Source organism: Salmo trutta, chromosome 2 (assembly GCF_901001165.1).
Source record: "Salmo trutta chromosome 2, fSalTru1.1, whole genome shotgun sequence".
Lineage (NCBI taxonomy): Eukaryota > Metazoa > Chordata > Actinopteri > Salmoniformes > Salmonidae > Salmo > Salmo trutta.
Window position 1 is genome coordinate 41,011,264 of NC_042958.1, and position 18,925 is coordinate 41,030,188.

At 47.9% G+C, this 18,925-nt stretch overlaps 1 protein-coding gene across 4 annotated transcripts in view; it reads left to right on the plus strand.

Annotated features, from left to right (window-relative positions):
- Nucleotides 1–18,925, plus strand: part of arid4b (AT-rich interaction domain 4B) — a 169,600-nt gene that overhangs the window by 114,020 nt on the left and 36,655 nt on the right. For all 4 annotated transcript variants that reach the window (XM_029701926.1, XM_029701929.1, XM_029701916.1 and 1 more), the window contains exons 11-16: nt 1,368–1,510; nt 2,211–2,283; nt 5,935–6,029; nt 7,370–7,467; nt 8,564–8,804; nt 9,478–9,719. In XM_029701926.1, the coding sequence (XP_029557786.1) occupies nt 1,368–1,510; nt 2,211–2,283; nt 5,935–6,029; nt 7,370–7,467; nt 8,564–8,804; nt 9,478–9,719 (892 nt within the window). The remainder of the gene's footprint in view (nt 1–1,367; nt 1,511–2,210; nt 2,284–5,934; nt 6,030–7,369; nt 7,468–8,563; nt 8,805–9,477; nt 9,720–18,925) is intronic.

Sequence of the window (18,925 nt, forward strand, 5' to 3'; positions counted from 1 at the left end):
AGGTTTATTTGAACAGTGAGAGACAGAATAACAACAAATAAATCCAGAAAAACACATGTCAGAAATGTTATAAATTGATTTGCATTTATAACATAAGCCCTGCAAAATGACCTCCAGCAGGCCACAAATGTGCATGTGTCTGCTCAAACGGTCAGAAAGACTCCATGAGGGTGGTATGAGGGCCCGACGTCCACAGGTGGGGGTTGTGCTTACAGCCCAACACCGTGCAGGACGTTTGGCATTTGCCAGAGAACACCAAGATTGGCAAATTCGCCACTGGCGCCCTGTGCTCTTCACAGATGAAAGCAGGTTCACCCTGAGCACATGTGACAGACGTGACAGAGTCTGGAGACGCCGTGGAGAACGTTCTGCTGCCTGCAACATCCTCCAGCATGACCGGTTTGGCGGTGGGTCAGTCATGGTGTGGGGTGGCATTTCTTTGGGGGGCCGCACAGCCCTCCATGTGCTCGCCAGAGGTAGCCTGACTGCCATTAGGTACCGAGATGAGATCCTCAGACCCCTTGTGAGACCATATGCTGGCGCGGTTGGCCCTGGGTTCCTCCTAATGCAAGACAATGCTAGACCTCATGTGGCTGGAGTGTCAGCAGTTCCTGCAAGAGGAAGGCATTGATGCTATGGACTGGCCCGCCCGTTCCCCAGACCTGAATCCAATTGTGCACATCTGGGACATCATGTCTCGCTCCATCCACCAACGCCACGTTGCACCACAGACTGTCCAGGAGTTGGCGGATGCTTTAGTCCAGGTCTGGGAGGAGATCCCTCAGGAGACCATCCGCCACCTCATCAGGAGCATGCCCAGGCGTTGTAGGGAGGTCATACAGGCACGTGGAGGACACACACACACTACTGAGCCTCATTTTGACTTGTTTTAAGGACATTACATCAAAGTTGGATCAGCCTGTAGTGTGGTTTTACACTTTAATTTTGAGTGTGACTCCAAATCCAGACCGCCATGGGTTGATAAATTGGATTTCCATTTTTTATTTTTGTGTGATTTTGTTGTCAGCACATTCAACTATGTAAAGGAAAAAGTATTTAATAAGATTATTTCATTCATTCAGATCTAGGATGTCTTATTTTAGTGTTCCCTTTATTTTTTTGAGCAGTGTATATATATATTTAGATTTTTCAAAGTAGCCACACTTTGCCTTGACAGCTTTGCACACTCTTGGCATTCTCTCAACCAGCTTCATGAGGTAGTCACCTGGAATGCATTTCAATTATTCTCTCTCTCTGTGTGTGTGTGTGTGTGTGTGTGTGTGTGTGTGTGTGTGTGTGTGTGTGTGTGTGTGTGTGTGTGTGTGTGTGTGTGTGTGTGTGTGTGTGTGTGTGTGTGTGTGTGTCAGCGCTGGATGCGGCTGTGGAGTTTGTGCATCAGGCGGTGGTGCCCGGCTCCTGGAGGACTGAGGTGAAAGACGAGAGTTCCACCAGTGAGGAAGATGAGGAGGAGGAAGAGCAGGAGGAAGAGGCCAGCGAAGAGGAGGAAGAGGTAATCATGTCATATTAATCCTGCTGGCTGCTGAGTAAAGCGAGAAACTCACCAGAAGGGGGGGGGGGGGGGTGGAAAGGACAGGACAGGCAGAGCAGTGACTGTATGCTAGAAGGATCGTCCACATGTCCAGTCATCTTTGCTGATTAGCGATGTTGTTTTCTTAAGTGGATGAGTAGGTCTAATTTAGTGTGTACGGTAAATCCTCAACCGTTACCTCTTTTCAATTCAAATGAGCAGGAAGAGAGTGACATGTCTGTTGTTTTGTGTGACTACAGCACCAGCGATAAAACGGTAAAATAGAGACCTTCTAATTGAGCGAGGCGTTAATGTGGACAACCCGCCCGGCCGCCTTGGGTTGGGTCATTATAATTCTAAACAATGCATTCTAAAATAATCAAATTACGCCTCGCACGCTCACCCTTAGTGAGTTTAAGCCATTGGAGAGATGTGTCCTTTGAGTTTAGGCCATAAATTGGCACAGGAGGGCATAAAATCAGTTTGGACAGCTTACAAGAAAAAGGCCTCCCCCAAGGTTAAATTCTAGGACCCCTTCGTTCCCCACTGTAGATAAATGATATAGGAAGAACTATACAATCGGTCAAATAGAGTAAAACATTGCCCAGGGTAATGACACACCTTTCTCAGTGGGAGGAGCCAAGCTGAGCTCTTTATTGTTATTTCCTGTTCCTGTGTGCAGGAGGAAGTGGAGCCGTTCCCTGAGGAGAGAGACAACTTCCTCCAGCAGCTGTACAAGTTCATGGAGGACAGAGGTTTGCGGTTTATAGAATGCAACATTTCAACACATTTCAACTTAATCTACCCACCCTGTACCTGGCAGCAGAGGAGGCTGGTTTAATCTACCCACCCTGCACCAGACAGCAGTGGAGGCTGGTTTAATCTACCCACCCTGCACCAGCCAGCAGTGGAGGCTGGTTTAATCTACCCACCATGCACCTGACAGCAGAGGAGGCTGGTGTAATCTACCCACCCTGCACCAGACAGCAGAGGAGGCTGGTTTAATCTAACCACCCTGCACCTGTCAGCAGAGGAGGCTGGTTTAATCTACCCACCCTGCACCTGACAGCAGAGGAGGCTGGTTTAATCAACCCACCCTGCACCTGACAGCAGTGGAGGCTGGTTTAATCTACCCACCCTGCACCAGACAGCAGTGGAGGCTGGTTTAATCTACCCACCCTGCACCTGACAGCAGTGGAGGCTGGTTTAATCTACCCACCCTGCACCAGACAGCAGAGGAGGCTGGTTTAATCTACCCACCCTGCACCTGACAGCAGAGGAGGCTGGTTTAATCTACCCACCCTGCACTTGACAGCAGAGGAGGCTGGTTTAATCTAACCACCCTGCACCTGACAGCAGAGGAGGCTGGTTTAACCTACCCACCCTGCACCTGACAGCAGAGGAGGCTGGTTTAATCTACCCACCCTGCACCTGTCAGCAGAGGAGGCTGGTTTAATCTACCCATCAAAACTATGAAATAACACATATGAATTAATGTAGTAACCAAACAAGTGTTAAACAAATCAAATATATTTTATATTTGAGATTCTTCAAAGTAGCGATCCTTTGCCTTGATGACAGCTTTGCACACTCTTGGCATTCTCTCAACCAGCTTCATGAGGTAGTCACCTGGAATGCATTTCAATTAACAGGTGTGCCTTGTTAAACGTTAATTTGTGGAATTTCTTGGCTCAAACGCATTAAGAAGGAATAAGTTGTGTTGTAACAAGGTAGGGGTGGTATACAGAACATAACCCTATTTGGTAAAAGACCAAGTCCATATTATGGCAAGAACAGCTCAAATAAGCAAAGAGAAACGACAGTCCATCATTACTTTAAGACATGAAGGTCAGTCAATCTGGAAAATGTCAAGAACTTTGAAAGTTTCTTCAATTGCAGTCGGCAAAAACCATCAAGCGCTATGATGAAACTGGCTCTCATGAGGACCGCCACAGGAATGGAAGACCCAGAGTTACCTCTGTTGCAGAGGATACGTTCATTAGAGTTACCAGCCTCAGAAATTGCAACCCAAATAAATGCTTCACAGAGTTCAAGTAACAGACACACCTCATCATCAACTGTTCAGAGGAGACTGCGTGAATCAGGCCTTCATGGTCGAATTGCTGCAAAGAAACCACTACTAAAGGACACCAATAAGAAGAAGAGACTTGCCTGGGCCAAGAAACACAAGGAATATTCTGGCTGATCTCTGCTCTACCACCCCTCTAGAGACTGATGGAAAAGCATTCCAGATGAAGCTGGTTGAGAGAATGCCAAGAGTGTGCAAAGCTGTCATCAAGGCAAAGGGTGGCTACTTTGAATATATTTTGATTTGTTTAACACTTTTTTTGGTTACTACATGATTCCATTTGTGTTATTTCATTGTTTTGATGTCTTCACTATTATTCTACAATGTAGAAAATAGTAAAAATGAAGAAAAACCCTGTGAGTAGGTGTGTCCAAACGTCTGACTGGTACTTTATATAAACTCAGCAAAAAAAGAAACGTCACTTATTCAGGACCCTGTCTTTCAAAGATAATTCGTAAAAATCCAAATAACTTCACAGATCTTCATTGTAAAGACTTTAAACACGGTTTCCCATGCTTGTTCAATAAACCATAAACAATTAATGAACATGCATCTGTGGAACGGTCGATACTTTACTACATGTAATTGTGGGATATATAGCATTTTGCCACAAAACATGATTATTTGTCTATCTAAAATTAAAACATGATTATTTGTCTATCTAAAATTAAAACATGATTATTTGTCTCTCTAAAAGTAAAAACATGATTATTTGTCTCTCTAAAATTAAACATGTAACCTCAGCAAAAAAAAAAGGCTCTTTTTCAGGACCCTGTCTTTCAAAGATAATTAGTAAAAATCCAAATAACTTCACAGATCTTCATTGTAAAGGGTTTAAACACTGTTTCCTATGCTTGAACCATAAACAATTAATGAACATGCACCTGTGGAATGGTCGTTAAGACACTAACAGCTTACAGACGGTAGGCAATTAAGGTCACAGTTATGAAAACTTAGGACACTAAAGAGGTCTTTCTACTGACTCTGGAAAAACACAAAAAGAAAGATGCCCAGGGTCCCTGCTCATCTGCGTGAACGTGCCTTAGGCATGCTGCTAGGAGGCATGAGGACTGCAGATGTGGCCAGGGCAATAAACTGCGATGTCCGTACTGTGAGACGCCTAAGACAGCGCTACAGGGAGACAGGACAGACAGTGGATAGTCCTCGCAGTGGCAGACCACGTGTAACAACACCTGCACAGGATCGGTACATTCGAACATCACACCTGCGGGACAGGTAGAGGATGGCAACAACAACTGCCCGAGTTACAGCAGGAACACACAATCTCTCCATCAGTGCTCAGACTGTCCGCAGTAGGCTGAGAGAGGCTTGACTGAGGGCTTGTAGCCCTGTTGTAAGACAGGTCCTCACCAGGCATCACCGGCAACAACGTCGCCTATGGGCACAAACCCACCGTCGCTGGACCAGACAGGACTGGCAAAAAGTGCTCTTCACTGACGAGACGTGGTTTGTCTCACCAGGGGTGATGGGTCGGATTCGCGTTTATCGTCGAAGGAATGAGCATTACACCGAGGCCTGTACTCTGGAGCGGGATCGATTTGGAGGTGGAGGGTCCGTCATGGTCTGGGGCGGTGTGTCACAGCATCATCGGACTGAGCTTGTTGTCATTGCAGGATATCTCAACGCTGTGCGTTAAAGGGGAGACATCGTCCACCCTCACCTGGTACCCTTCCTGCAGGCTCATCCTGACATGACCCTCCAGCATGACAATGCCATCAGCCATACTACTCGTTCTTTGCGTGATTTCCTGCAAGACAGGAATGTCAGTGTTCTGCCATGGTCAGCGAAGAGCCCGGACCTCAATCCCATTGAGCACGTCTGGGACCTGTTAGATTGGTGGGTGAGGGCTAGGGCCATTCCCCTCAGAAATGTCCAGGAACTTGCAGGTGCCTTGGTGGAAGAGTGGGGTAACATCTCACAGCAAGAACTGGCAAATCTGGTGTAGTCCATGAGGAGATGCACCGCAGTACTTAATGCAGCTGGTGGCCACAGCAGATACTGACTGTTACTTTTGATTTTGACCCCCTCCTTTGTTCAGGAACACATTATTCCATTTCTGTTAGTCACATGTCTGTGGAACTTGTTCAGTTTATGTGTTAGTTGTTGAATCTTGTTATGTTCATAAAATATTTACACATGTTAAGTTTGCTGAAAATAAACTCAGTTGGCAGTGAGAGGACGTTTCTTTTTTTGCTGAGTTTATAAAACAGTAACAAAGCGTATGTGGAATACTTCTGAGATAGACTACACTGGGCTTTCAGGGACTAGCCGTTAGGCTGTGTTTATCCTCCTGTAGGAACCCCCATCAACAAGAAGCCCGTGCTGGGCTACAGAAACCTGGACCTCTTCAAGCTCTACAGGCTGGTGCACCAACTGGGAGGCTTCCATGATGTGAGTACCACACACTGATCATCACTTTCATTGGTGTTCCACATCTTAACCCTCACTTCTGATTGGACCCTGTGATGTATTGATGTGACGTAGTTCCCTGTGATGTAGTTCCCTGTACTGTAGTTCCCTGTGATGTATTGATGTGCTGTACTTCCCTGTGATGTAGTTTCCTGTGATGTATTGATGTGCTGTAGTTTCCTGTTATGTATTGATGTGCTGTAGTTCCCTGTGATCTATTGATGTTCTGTAGTTCCCTGTGATCTATTGATGTGCTGTAGTTCCCTGTGATGTATTGATGTTCTGTAGTTCCCTGTGATGTATTGATGTGATGTATTGATGTGATGTGGTTCCCTGTGATGTATTGATGTGCTGTAGTTTCCTGTGATGTATTGATATGATGTAGTTCCCTGTGATGTATTGATGTGTTGTAGTTTCCTGTGATGTATTGATGTGCTGTAGTTCCCTGTGATGTATTGATATGATGTAGTTCCCTGTGATGTATTGATGTGCTGTAGTTCCCTGTGATGTATTGGTGTGCTGTAGTTTCCTGTGATGTATTGATGTGCTGTAGTTCCCTGTGATGTAGTTCCCTGTGATGTATTGATGTGCTGTAGTTCCCTGTGATGTATTGATCTGTAGTTCCCTGTTCTGTAGTTCCCTGTGAAGTATTGATGTGATGTAGTTTCATGTGATGTATTGACGTGCTGTTGATGTATTGATGTGATGTAGTTCCCTGTGCTGTAGTTCCCTGTGATGTATTGATGTGCTGTAGTTCCCTGTGATGTATTGATGTGATGTAGTTTCCTGTGATGTATTGATGTGCTCTAGTTTCCTGTGATGTATTGATGTGATGTAGTTTCCTGTGGTGTAGTTCCCTGTCCTGTAGTTTCCTGTGATGTATTGATGTGATGTAGTTTCCTGTAATGTATTGATGAGCTGTAGTTCCCTGTGATGTATTGATGTGCTGTAGTTCCCTGTGATGTATTGATGTGCTGTAGTTTCCTGTGATGTATTGATGAGCTGTAGTTCCCTGTGATGTATTGATGTGCTGTAGTTTCCTGTAATGTATTGATGTGCTGTAGTTTCCTGTAATGTATTGATGTGCTGTAGTTTCCTGTAATGTATTGATGTGCTGTAGTTTCCTGTAATGTATTGATGTGCTGTAGTTTCCTGTAATGTATTGATGTGCTGTTGTTCCATTTAGAGTTCACCAGTCTTTGTTTTTAGTTCATCTTCTAGTCAGACACCTCGTCTTTCACTCTGACAAAAATGTATCTCTTATTCCCTGTTTCACTCTGTGTCCTGTCCTCTCGTGTCCTGTCCTCTCGTGTCTGGAGCAGATTGAGAGTGGGTCCGTATGGAAGACTGTCTACCAAGCTCTGGGAATCCCTGTTCTCAACTCTGCCGCCGGCTACAATGTCAAATGTGCTTACCGCAAGTACGTAGTGAGAGCCCATTGATTATCTGTTTACCACTGATACTGTACCTTTTAGGGGGGCCCCTCTTGAGTCGCTGTGATGCTTTGATATTGATATAATGATCAGGCTGTGTATGATGTGGTACCCTCAGGTACCTGTATTGTTGTTATGGTGTGATAATCCTCCTCAGGTACCTGTATTGTTGTTATGGTGTGGTAATCCTCCTCAGGTACCTGTATTGTTGTTCTGGTGTGGTAATCCTCCTCAGGTACCTGTATTGTTGTTCTGGTGTGGTAATCCTCCTCAGGTACCTGTATTGTTGTTATGGTGTGGTAATCCTCCTCAGGTACCTGTATTGTTGTTCTGGTGTGGTAATCCTCCTCAGGTACCTGTATTGTTGTTCTGGTGTGGTAATCCTCCTCAGGTACCTGTATTGTTGTTATGGTGTGGTACTCCTCAGGTACCTGTATTGTTGTTCTGGTGGGGTATCCTCAGGTACCTGTATTGTTGTTATGGTGTGATAATCCTCCTCAGGTACCTGTATTGTTATGGTGTGATAATCCTCCTCAGGTACCTGTATTGTTGTTATGGTGTGGTAATCCTCCTCAGGTACCTGTATTGTTGTTCTGGTGTGGTAATCCTCCTCAGGTACCTGTATTGTTGTTCTGGTGTGATAATCCTCCTCAGGTACCTGTATTGTTGTTATGGTGTGATAATCCTCCTCAGGTACCTGTATTGTTGTTATGGTGTGGTAATCCTCCTCAGGTACCTGTATTGTTGTTTTGGTGTGATAATCCTCCTCAGGTACCTGTATTGTTGTTCTGGTGTGATAATCCTCCTCAGGTACCTGTATTGTTGTTATGGTGTGGTAATCCTCCTCAGGTACCTGTATTGTTGTTATGGTGTGGTAATCCTCCTCAGGTACCTGTATTGTTGTTCTGGTGTGGTAATCCTCCTCAGGTACCTGTATTGTTGTTCTGGTGTGATAATCCTCCTCAGGTACCTGTATTGTTGTTCTGGTGTGGTAATCCTCCTCAGGTACCTGTATTGTTGTTCTGGTGTGGTAATCCTCCTCAGGTACCTGTATTGTTGTTCTGGTGTGGTAAATCTCCTCAGGTACCTGTATGGGTTTGAGGAGTACTGCACCTCCTGCACCATCACTTTCCGCATGGACCTTCCCCTGAAGCAGCCCAAGGCAGAGGGGGGCAAGACTGAGGGGGAGGCAGGGGGAGACAGTACCGTCCCCCCTGTAGCCTCTTCAAGCTCAGCAGAGGAGCAGAAACGAAAAGCCTGCCACTCTGAGAGAGAGAACCTGTGCTGCTCAGAGACCAGCAATACTCAGCCCATCGTCTGCAAGGTACTGGACTCTCTTCCTCCCTCTCTCTCGCGCTGTCAGTGTAAGCACCCAGCCCAGTTCCCAACAACATCAGGATCATCTTTAGCATCTTTAGCGTCAGGATCATCTTTAGCATCAGGATCATCTTTAGAGTCAGGATCATCTTTAGCGTCAGGATCATCTTTAGAGTCAGGATCATCTTTAGCATCAGGATCATCTTTAGAGTCAGGATCATCTTTAGAGTCAGGATCATCTTTAGCGTCAGGATCATCTTTAGCATATTTAGCGTCAGGATCATCTTTAGAGTCAGGATCATTTTTAGCATCAGGATCATCTTTAGAGTCAGGATCATCTTTAGCGTCAGGATCATCTTTAGCGTCAGGATCATCTTTAGCGTCAGGATCATCTTTAGCATCTTTAGCATCAGGATCATGTTTAGCGTCAGGATCATCTTTAGAGTCAGGATCATCTTTAGAGTCAGGATCATCTTTAGCATCAGGATCATGTTTAGCGTCAGGATCATCTTTAGCATCTTTAGCGTCAGGATCATGTTTGGCATCAAGGTCATTGTTCGTACAATGGACTTAAATATATAGGACATGATGTAGTAAAATGATTGATAAACAGGATTATGATGTAGTAAAATGATTGATAAACAGGATATGAAGTAAGGACATCATATCCCTCCCCACAGGAGGAGACTGAGCTCACCCGGAACAAACCAGAGCTGGAACCTCTGAAAGCTGAGCAGCAGAAGGCTGAGAGAGAAGGTGGTGATGATGATGATGGTGTTGATGATGAGCAAGGAGACGACCATCACAAGCACGGCTCTGATGATGAATTCGGCCCTTCATTTGCTCGCCTCAGAGAGGAGGGAGTGAAGCTTGAACCTTACGATGAGGAGCAGGAAGCTGGGAAGGAGGAGGACATCTCTGGGTAGGTGGTTCTCTCCCCCTGGGGCTGGGAAGGAGGAGGACATCTCTGGGTAGGTGGTTCTCCCCCCCTGGGGCTGGGGTAGTAGACTGTGCTGTTGATGGGGGGGGGTTGCACAATTACGGAAACTTTCCTGAAATCACCAGGAAATCCTGGTTGGAGGAAGGGAATCTTCAGACCAAGATTTCTGGAAAAGCTTATTTAGGGAAAGTTTCTGGAATTGTTTCTGGAATTTTGCAACCCTAAGTGGTGATATCCTTAGGATGTGTCTGTATTTGTGGAAGTCTTCAGCTGACAGGGTATGATGCCCAAGGGGTTCTGAAGGTATAGTAGACCCATCTGATCTGATATCATTCAGTCATGTATTCATTAACTAAACTTCCAACTATTGTACAACATTATGAGTAGTAGAAGAGAGGTCCTAGAACGAGCAGAGAACATGTGGTGCACACAAACAGTATGCCAGTACTCAGTATCTCTACAATAAAATAGCATTTTCCATTTGAAATATACTTATGTTGCCTTAAACGTAATGACATAATAATATAGGCATTCCCTGTCAGCTAAAGAGTTGAGCCTGTGAGTCTGCCAGCTAGCTGTTAACCTGCTGTAGACCGGCAGCTTCCCTCCTGGACCCTGGCTGAGCTCTGCTGTACTGCCCCTCTACCCTCTGTTGTTCTGGCTGAGCTCTGCTGTACTGCCCCTCTACCCTCTGTTGTTCTGGCTGAGCTCTGCTCTATTGCCCCTCTACCCTCTATTGTTCTGGCTGATCTCTACTGCCCCTCTATTGTTCTGGCTGATCTCTACTGCCCCTCTATTGTTCTGGCTGATCTCTACTGCCCCTCTATTGATCAGGCTGATCTCTACTGCCCCTCTATTGTTCTAGCTGATCTCTACTGCCCCTCTATTGTTCTGGCTGAGCTCTACTGCCCCTCTATTGTTCTGGCTGATCTCTACTGCCCCTCTATTGTTCTGGCTGATCTCTACTGCCCCTCTATTGTTCTGGCTGATCTCTACTGCCCCTCTATTGTTCTAGCTGAGCTCTACTGCCCCTCTATTGTTCTGGCTGATCTCTACTGCCCCTCTATTGTTCTGGCTGATCTCTACTGCCCCTCTATTGTTCTAGCTGAGCTCTACTGCCCCTCTATTGTTCTGGCTGATCTCTACTGCCCCTCTATTGTTCTGGCTGATCTCTACTGCCCCTCTATTGTTCTGGCTGATCTCTACTGCCCCTCTATTGTTCTGGCTGATCTCTACTGCCCCTCTATTGTTCTGGCTGGGCTCTGCTGCCCCTCTATTGTTCTGGCTGATCTCTACTGCCCCTCTATTGTTCTAGCTGATCTCTACTGCCCCTCTACCCTATGTGCCCCACTAGTACAGGTATTGCCCCTCTTCGTGTCTCAGCCAGTGCCCGCAGCAGGGACGGCTCTAAGTACTCAAATCTTGACGGCCTCTACTCTATTTAAAGCGCATGCTGTGGTCCATCTCTCTGTCTCTCCATCTCTGTTTTTCCATTTCTCTGTTCATTAGGACTGTTAGGCAGACACATGGCTTTGACTGCTCAGTCAGCCAGTCAACTGCAGAGCTCTGGTTTTGATTCTGACCCTTGTTGTATTCTAGACGATTTTCTACTTGAACAAAAACATCAGGACACTATCCTCTTGCTGTGTTCAGTCCTGCATCTGAGCCAGTTATTTGTAAAGGAAGAGAATGACATTTGTTTTGTTTTGACTGGATTCTTTAAGAAAAATGAGATTTCAGGCTTAGGAGGTGTGGTTCGATGTGGCAGTTACTAATGTTTGTCCCCCATGAGACACCATATGAACAAAGCCATTATCACTTCCTGAAAATAGTCAGAATGAATTTAAGATTACTCAAGATGACTGTAAATTAATTTACACATTTTTGCCGAGGAGGTTTTACTCACGCTATTTTACATCTAGCTAAGATGTTCGGTACAGTATGTCTCAAGTAAATGTGTGACGTGTTGTCTAATGCAGGGATTTTTCTGCCGTTGAAGTCCTTGTGAATAACATTTTTTAAATCAAAACCGGTATGGTTAAACATTCTCAGTGTAAACTTAAATGACTAAAAACCAGATATAAAGTATGAACAAACGATAATGGACCTAAATCTTTTTTATAATATAAACTTTAAGAATGAACAATCACCAAAATACAAGCTAGACAATCAGGGAGAATAAAAAATTCCCCAAAACATTGATTTTAGCAGTTTTGATTTTGTTATTATGTTTGAACAAAATAACACAGCATTTGCCGTGGTAAAATGCATGGAATTGCAGGAAATTTGCTTAAAAACTGAAAAAGTTTCTTGCAACTCCGGCAGAATATGTAGAATCACAGGAAATTAGCTTTGAAATTGCAAAATGTGTAGAATTGGAAGAGCTTAGCTTTAAAAATGTAACTCCATGGAGAATATTGTAGAATTGCAGGAAATTGGCTTCAAAATGCTCAAATTTCTCGACTCTACCAAGATGGGTGACCTCTCCCACCTAAGCCTCGTTTTGATCTGGAATAAAATCTGTTATGTATCCTGTGTTAGTGGGCAAGTGATCATTGTCAAAATCAAATCAGTTTTGGACGATACTGACTTGTTTTCACTGGAATAAATGTTTCTGAGTCATATCTATGTCACATATGCCGTTTTCTTGGAGAGAAGTTGGTTCTCCAGTTCAATTCTGTTTTAAATGAGCAAGAGACTGAAGCATGAATGAGTCACCAGGGTTTGTAGAGTCAATATCTGATCCTACTTGAACGAGACATCTAGGGTAGAGCTGGGTCGATAAACCAAAAATGATCGACACCGACCCAACCAATCGAGGACATTTTACTGATATTGATAATGGCGATAAGTAGCTTTTACCAGAGTAATGTGAAGTTTGAAATGAAGTCTGCTAATATGAGCTATTGCTAATGGGACAATTGATGACTACAACATTCAGAATAGTAGTTGTAAGGGTAATATAAAATGTTTTGCCAGTGCACATTTATCGTTCAACTTGTCGTTATCGTGATATGGATTACTGTCCATAATGGCGCTCTACACCGGCGTCTTGTCGCCAGCGGCTCTACACCAGCGTCTTGTCGCAGGGCGCTCTACACCGGCGTCTTGTCGCAGGGCGCTCTACACCGGCGTCTTGTCGCAGGGCGCTCTACACCGGCGTCTTGTCGCAGGGCGCTCTACACCGGCGTCTTGTCGCAGGGCACTCTACACCGGCGTCTTGTCGCAGGGCGCTCTACACCGGCGTCTTGTCGCCAGCGGCTCTACACCGGCGTCTTGTAGCCGGCGCTCTATACCGGCGTCTTGTCGCAGGGCGCTCTACACCGGCGTCTTGTCGCCAGCGGCTCTACACCGGCATCTTGTAGCCGGCGCTCTACACCAGCGTCTTGTCGCAGGGCGCTCTACACCGGCGTCTTGTCGCCAGCGGCTCTACACCGGCGTCTTGTCGCAGGGCTCTCTACACCGGCGTCTTGTCGCAGGGCGCTCTACACCGGCGTCTTGTCGCAGGGCGCTCTACACCGGCGTCTTGTCGCCATCGGCTCTACACCGGCGTCTTGTCGCAGGGCGCTCTACACCGGCGTCTTGTTGCAGGGCGCTCTATACCGGCGTCTTGTCGCAGGGCGCTCTACACCGGCGTCTTGTTGCAGGGCGCTCTATACCGGCGTCTTGTCGCAGGGCGCTCTACACCGGCATCTTGTCGCAGGGCGTTCTACACCGGCGTCTTGTCGCAGGGCGCTCTACACCGGCGTCTTGTCGCCAGCGGTTCTACACCGGCGTCTTGTCGCAGGGCGCTCTACACCGGCGTCTTGTCGCCAGCGGCTCTACACCGGCGTCTTGTCGCAGGGCTCTCTACACCGGCGTCTTGTCGCAGGGCGCTCTACACCGGCGTCTTGTCGCAGGGCGCTCTACACCGGCGTCTTGTCACCAGCGGCTCTACACCGGCGTCTTGTCGCAGGGCTCTCTACACCGGCGTCTTGTCGCAGGGCGCTCTACACCGGCGTCTTGTCGCAGGGCGCTCTACACCGGCGTCTTGTCGCCAGCGGCTCTACACCGACGTCTTGTCGCAGGGCGCTCTACACCGGCATCTTGTCGCAGGGCGCTCTACACCGGCGTCTTGTCGCAGGGCGCTCTACACCGGCGTCTTGTCGCTGGGCTCTCTACACCGGCGTCTTGTCGCCAGCAGCTCTACACCGGCGTCTTGTCGCAGGGCGCTCTACACCGGCGTCTTGTCGCAGGGCGCTCTACACCGGCGTCTTGTCGCAGGGCGCTCTACACCGGCGTCTTGTAGCCAGCGCTCTACACCGGCATCTTGTCGCAGGGCGCTCTACACCGGCATCTTGTTGCAGGGCACTCTACACCGGCGTCTTGTCGCCAGCGGCTCTACACCGGCGTCTTGTTGCAGGGCGCTCTACATTGGCGTCTTGTCGCAGGGCGCTCTACACCGGCGTCTTGTCGCAGGGCGCTCTACACCGGCGTCTTGTCGCCAGCGGTTCTACACCGGCGTCTTGTAGCCGGCGCTCTATACCGGCGTCTTGTCGCAGGGCGCTCTACACCGGCGTCTTGTCGCCAGCGGCTCTACACCGGCGTCTTGTAGCCGGCGCTCTACACCAGCGTCTTGTCGCAGGGCGCTCTACACCGGCGTCTTGTCGCCAGCGGCTCTACACCGGCGTCTTGTCGCAGGGCTCTCTACACCGGCGTCTTGTCGCAGGGCGTTCTACACCGGCGTCTTGTCGCAGGGCGCTCTACACCGGCGTCTTGTCGCCAGCGGTTCTACACCGGCGTCTTGTCGCAGGGCGCTCTACACCGGCGTCTTGTCGCCAGCGGCTCTACACCGGCGTCTTGTCGCAGGGCTCTCTACACCGGCGTCTTGTCGCAGGGCGCTCTACACCGGCGTCTTGTCGCAGGGCGCTCTACACCGGCGTCTTGTCACCAGCGGCTCTACACCGGCGTCTTGTCGCAGGGCTCTCTACACCGGCGTCTTGTCGCAGGGCGCTCTACACCGGCGTCTTGTCGCAGGGCGCTCTACACCGGCGTCTTGTCGCCAGCGGCTCTACACCGGCGTCTTGTCGCAGGGCGCTCTACACCGGCATCTTGTCGCAGGGCGCTCTACACCGGCGTCTTGTCGCTGGGCGCTCTACACCGGCGTCTTGTCGCCAGCAGCTCTACACCGGCGTCTTGTCGTAGGGCGCTCTACACCGGCGTCTTGTTGCAGGGCGCTCTACACCGGCGTCTTGTAGCCAGCGCTCTACACCGGCATCTTGTCGCAGGGCGCTCTACACCGGCATCTTGTTGCAGGGCACTCTACACCGGCGTCTTGTCGCCAGCGGCTCTACACCGGCGTCTTGTTGCAGGGCGCTCTACACTGGCGTCTTGTCGCAGGGCGCTCTACACCGGCGTCTTGTCGCAGGGCGCTCTACACCGGCGTCTTGTCGCAGGGCGCTCTACACCGGCGTCTTGTCGCAGGGCGCTCTACACCGGCGTCTTGTCGCCAGCTGCTCTACACCGGCGTCTTGTTGCAGGGCGCTCTACACCGGCGTCTTGTCGCAGGGCGCTCTACACCGGCGTCTTGTTGCAGGGCGCTCTACACCGGCATCTTGTCGCAGGGCACTCTACACCGGCGTCTTGTCGCAGGGCGCTCTACACCGGTGTCTTGTCGCAGGGCTCTCTACACCGGCGTCTTGTCGCCGGCGCTCTATACCGGCGTCTTGTAGCCGGCGCTCTATACCGGCGTCTTGTAGCTGGCGCTCTATACCGGCGTCTTGTAGCCGGCGCTCTATACCAGCGTCTTGTAGCCGGCGCTCTATACCGGCGTCTTGTAGCCGGAGCTCTACACCTGCGTCTTGTCGCCGGTGTCTTGTCAATTTCTCTGCTATTTGTCATAACGCATTTAGGGAGTAGAGGGCAGTTTGTAGATGACCCATTTAGGCAGTCATCTTTACTATCCTTAGAGTGGGAAGTGGGATTTCCTGTTGTGCCAAAGCTGACATGTTTGTTCTGGTGACTAAAATGTACTGAGCATGGTTGATTGTGAAGGTACAGACCCACCTGTCAGTACTGTAAGCATAGTTGTGTTGCTGTAGGTTCACTGTAGATAGAGGAGAAGAGAGAAGGCAGTATTTAACAAGGCTCAGTAAGTGTCCTGCTTGGAGCAGAGCAGACCATCTGAGCTAGGACGTCCTGTTGGCTCTCAGTTGATTTGAAATGCTTGAAACGTGGCTACTGGACTTTACTGCCGTACTTCATATGAGAAGACTGCATTTTCATGTGTGGCAGCAGTAGTCATTTTTTATTTTCTTCTGTGGAATAAACAGTTGACTGAAGACGTCTGGGGCATTTGTGCGGGTTGTAGTCCGTTTCTGCGATAACGTGGACTCCTAACAACGTGATGAAACTTTGTTGAAGCAAGCGGCGCACATGAAAATAGAATGAATTGTATGGGAACCAGCTACCTCTGGAAATATGACTGGTAAACTCGCAATGGGCTGCCTGGTATTGTGATGCAATGATTTCCATGGTAACGTAGAATGTAAATTAAAATTATGTTAACTGATGTGGCTCATACTTTTTTTCTTTTATTTTTGTAATGTCAGTTGAGTTGAATCAATAAATCAGAGGACATATTAAATTGTGTGATAGTCTAACAGGTATACCTATAACCGCAGTCATTTGTCTGACCAATAACCATCATCCAAAACTCCATGACAGTCGTTGGGCGTTGACCTGGATTATGGACATGTTGACTGAACTTCCTGTCTCACGTTACTACTGTGTCTGCACGCTGCAACAGCCTCAAAACTGCTGTGCCGCTAAGCTGTGCTTTGCTGTGCCAACCTGCATAATCTGCCTCAGTGTGCTGAAACCCTTCCCACCACCCCTCACCCTCTCTCCAGCTCTGACTGTGTACTATAGCACCACCTTGTGGCTGTTATACCTACTACAACTCAACTAAAACCTCAAGTCAATGAGTGTGAATGAGTTGTGATGGGCTTGTGGTGTCTGGAGGATGAAGGTTAGCTGTAATGTAAGTCCATATAGGACCAGACCTAGGCTAGATGATGTATGGTTTTTATAAACGAAGTGTTTGTAGCATAGTGGTATTTATTTATTATAACGCTGATACTGTCCCAATTATGAATATTTATTTAAACAGGAAGAAGAGAGGGTTAGGAAGCAGGCTGATGACCACTGGAGACAAGACTGAGGGTTGGGTAGGCTAGGGGGGGGTATTTAGTAGTAGTGGCTTGGATGCTGGGGCGGGGGGGGTATTTAGTAGTAGTGGCTTGGAGGCTAGTGGGGTTATTTAGTAGTATTGGCTTGGAGGCTGGGGGGGTTATTTAGTAGTAGTGGCTTGGAGGCTAGGGGGGTTATTTAGTAGTAGTGGCTTGGAGGCTGAGGGGGGTTATTTAGTAGCAGTGGCTTGGAGGCTAGAGGGGTTATTTAGTAGTAGTAGTGGCTTGGAGGCTAGGGGTGTTATTTAGTAGTAAGTGCTTGGAGGCTAGAGGGGTTATTTAGTAGTATTGGCTTGGAGGCTAGGGGGGTTATTTAGTAGTAGTGGCTTGAAGGCTAGGGGGGTTATTTAGTAGTAATAGTGGCTTGGAGGCTAGGGGGTGTTATTTAGTAGTAGTGGCTTGAAGGCTAGGGGGGTTATTTAGTAGTAATAGTGGCTTGGAGGCTAGGGGGTGTTATTTAGTAGTAAGTGCTTGGAGGCTAGAGGGGTTATTTAGTAGTATTGGCTTGGAGGCTAGGGGGGTTATTTAGTAGTAGTGGCTTGAAGGCTAGGGGGGTTATTTAGTAGTAGTATTGGCTTGGAGTCTAGGGGGGTTATTTAGTAGTAGTAGTGGCTTGGAGGCTAGTGGGGTTATTTAGTAGTAGTGGCTTGAAGGCTAGGGGGGTTATTTAGTAGTAGTATTGGCTTGGAGTCTAGGGGGGTTATTTAGTAGTAGTATTGGCTTGGAGGCTAGGGGGGTTATTTAGTAGTAGTGGCTTGAAGGCTAGGGGGGTTATTTAGTAGTAGTATTGGCTTGGAGTCTAGGGGGGTTATTTAGTAGTAGTATTGGCTTGGAGGCTAGTGGGATTATTTAGTAGTAGTAGTAGTGGCTTGGAGGCTAGTGGGGTTATTTAGTAGTAGTAGCTTGGAGGCTGAGGAGGCTGGGAGTGGCCTAGCCAGGCTCCAGACCTTAATCCCATAGAAAATCTGTGGAGGGAGCTGAAGATTCGAGTTGCCAAACGTCAGCCTCGAAACCTTAATGACTTGGAGAAGATCTGCAAAGAGGAGTGGGACAAAATCCCTCCTGAGGTGTGTGCAAACCTGGTGGCCAACTACAAGAAACGTCTGACCTCTGTGATTGCCAACAAGGGTTTTGTCACCAAGTACAAAGTCATGTTTTGCAGAGGGGTCAAATACTTATTTCCCTCATTAAAACGCAAATACATTTATAACATTTTTGACATGTGTTTTTTTGTTCACTGTTCAAATAAACCTACCATTAAAATGATAGACTGATCATGTCTTTGACAGTGGGCAAACGTACAAAATCAGCAGGGGATCAAATACTTTTTTCCCTCACTGTATTTAGTAGTAGTGGCTTGGAGGCTAGGGGGGTTATTTAGTAGTAGTAGTGGCTTGGAGGCTAGTGGGGTAATTTAGTAGTAGTGGCTTGGAGGCTAGTGGGGTAATTTAGTAGTAGTGGCTTGGAGGCTAGTGGGGTAATTTAGTAGTAGTAGTGACTTGGAGGCTAGTGGGGTTATTTAGTAGTAGTGGCTTGGAGGCTGGGGGGGTTTAGTAGTAGTGGCTTGGAGGCTGGGGGGGGTAGTTGTAGTGGCTTGGAGGCTGGGGAGTCTAGGGGGGTTATTTATTAGTAGTGGCTTGGAGGCTAGGGGGGTTATTTAGTAGTAGTGGCTTGGACGCTAGGGGGGTTATTTAGTAGTAGTGGCTTGGAGGCTAGGGGGGTTATTTAGTAGTAGTGGCTTGGAGGCTAGTGGGGTTTTTTAGTAGTAGTGGCTTGGAGGCTAGTGGGGTTATTTAGTAGTAGTAGTGGCTTAGAGGCTAGTGGGGTTATTTAGTAGTAGTAGTGGCTTGGAGGCTAGTGGGGTTATTTAGTAGTAGTGGCTTGGAGGCTGGGGGGGTTTAGTAGTAGTGGCTTGGAGGCTGGGGGGGTAGTTGTAGTGGCTTGGAGGCTGGGGAGTCT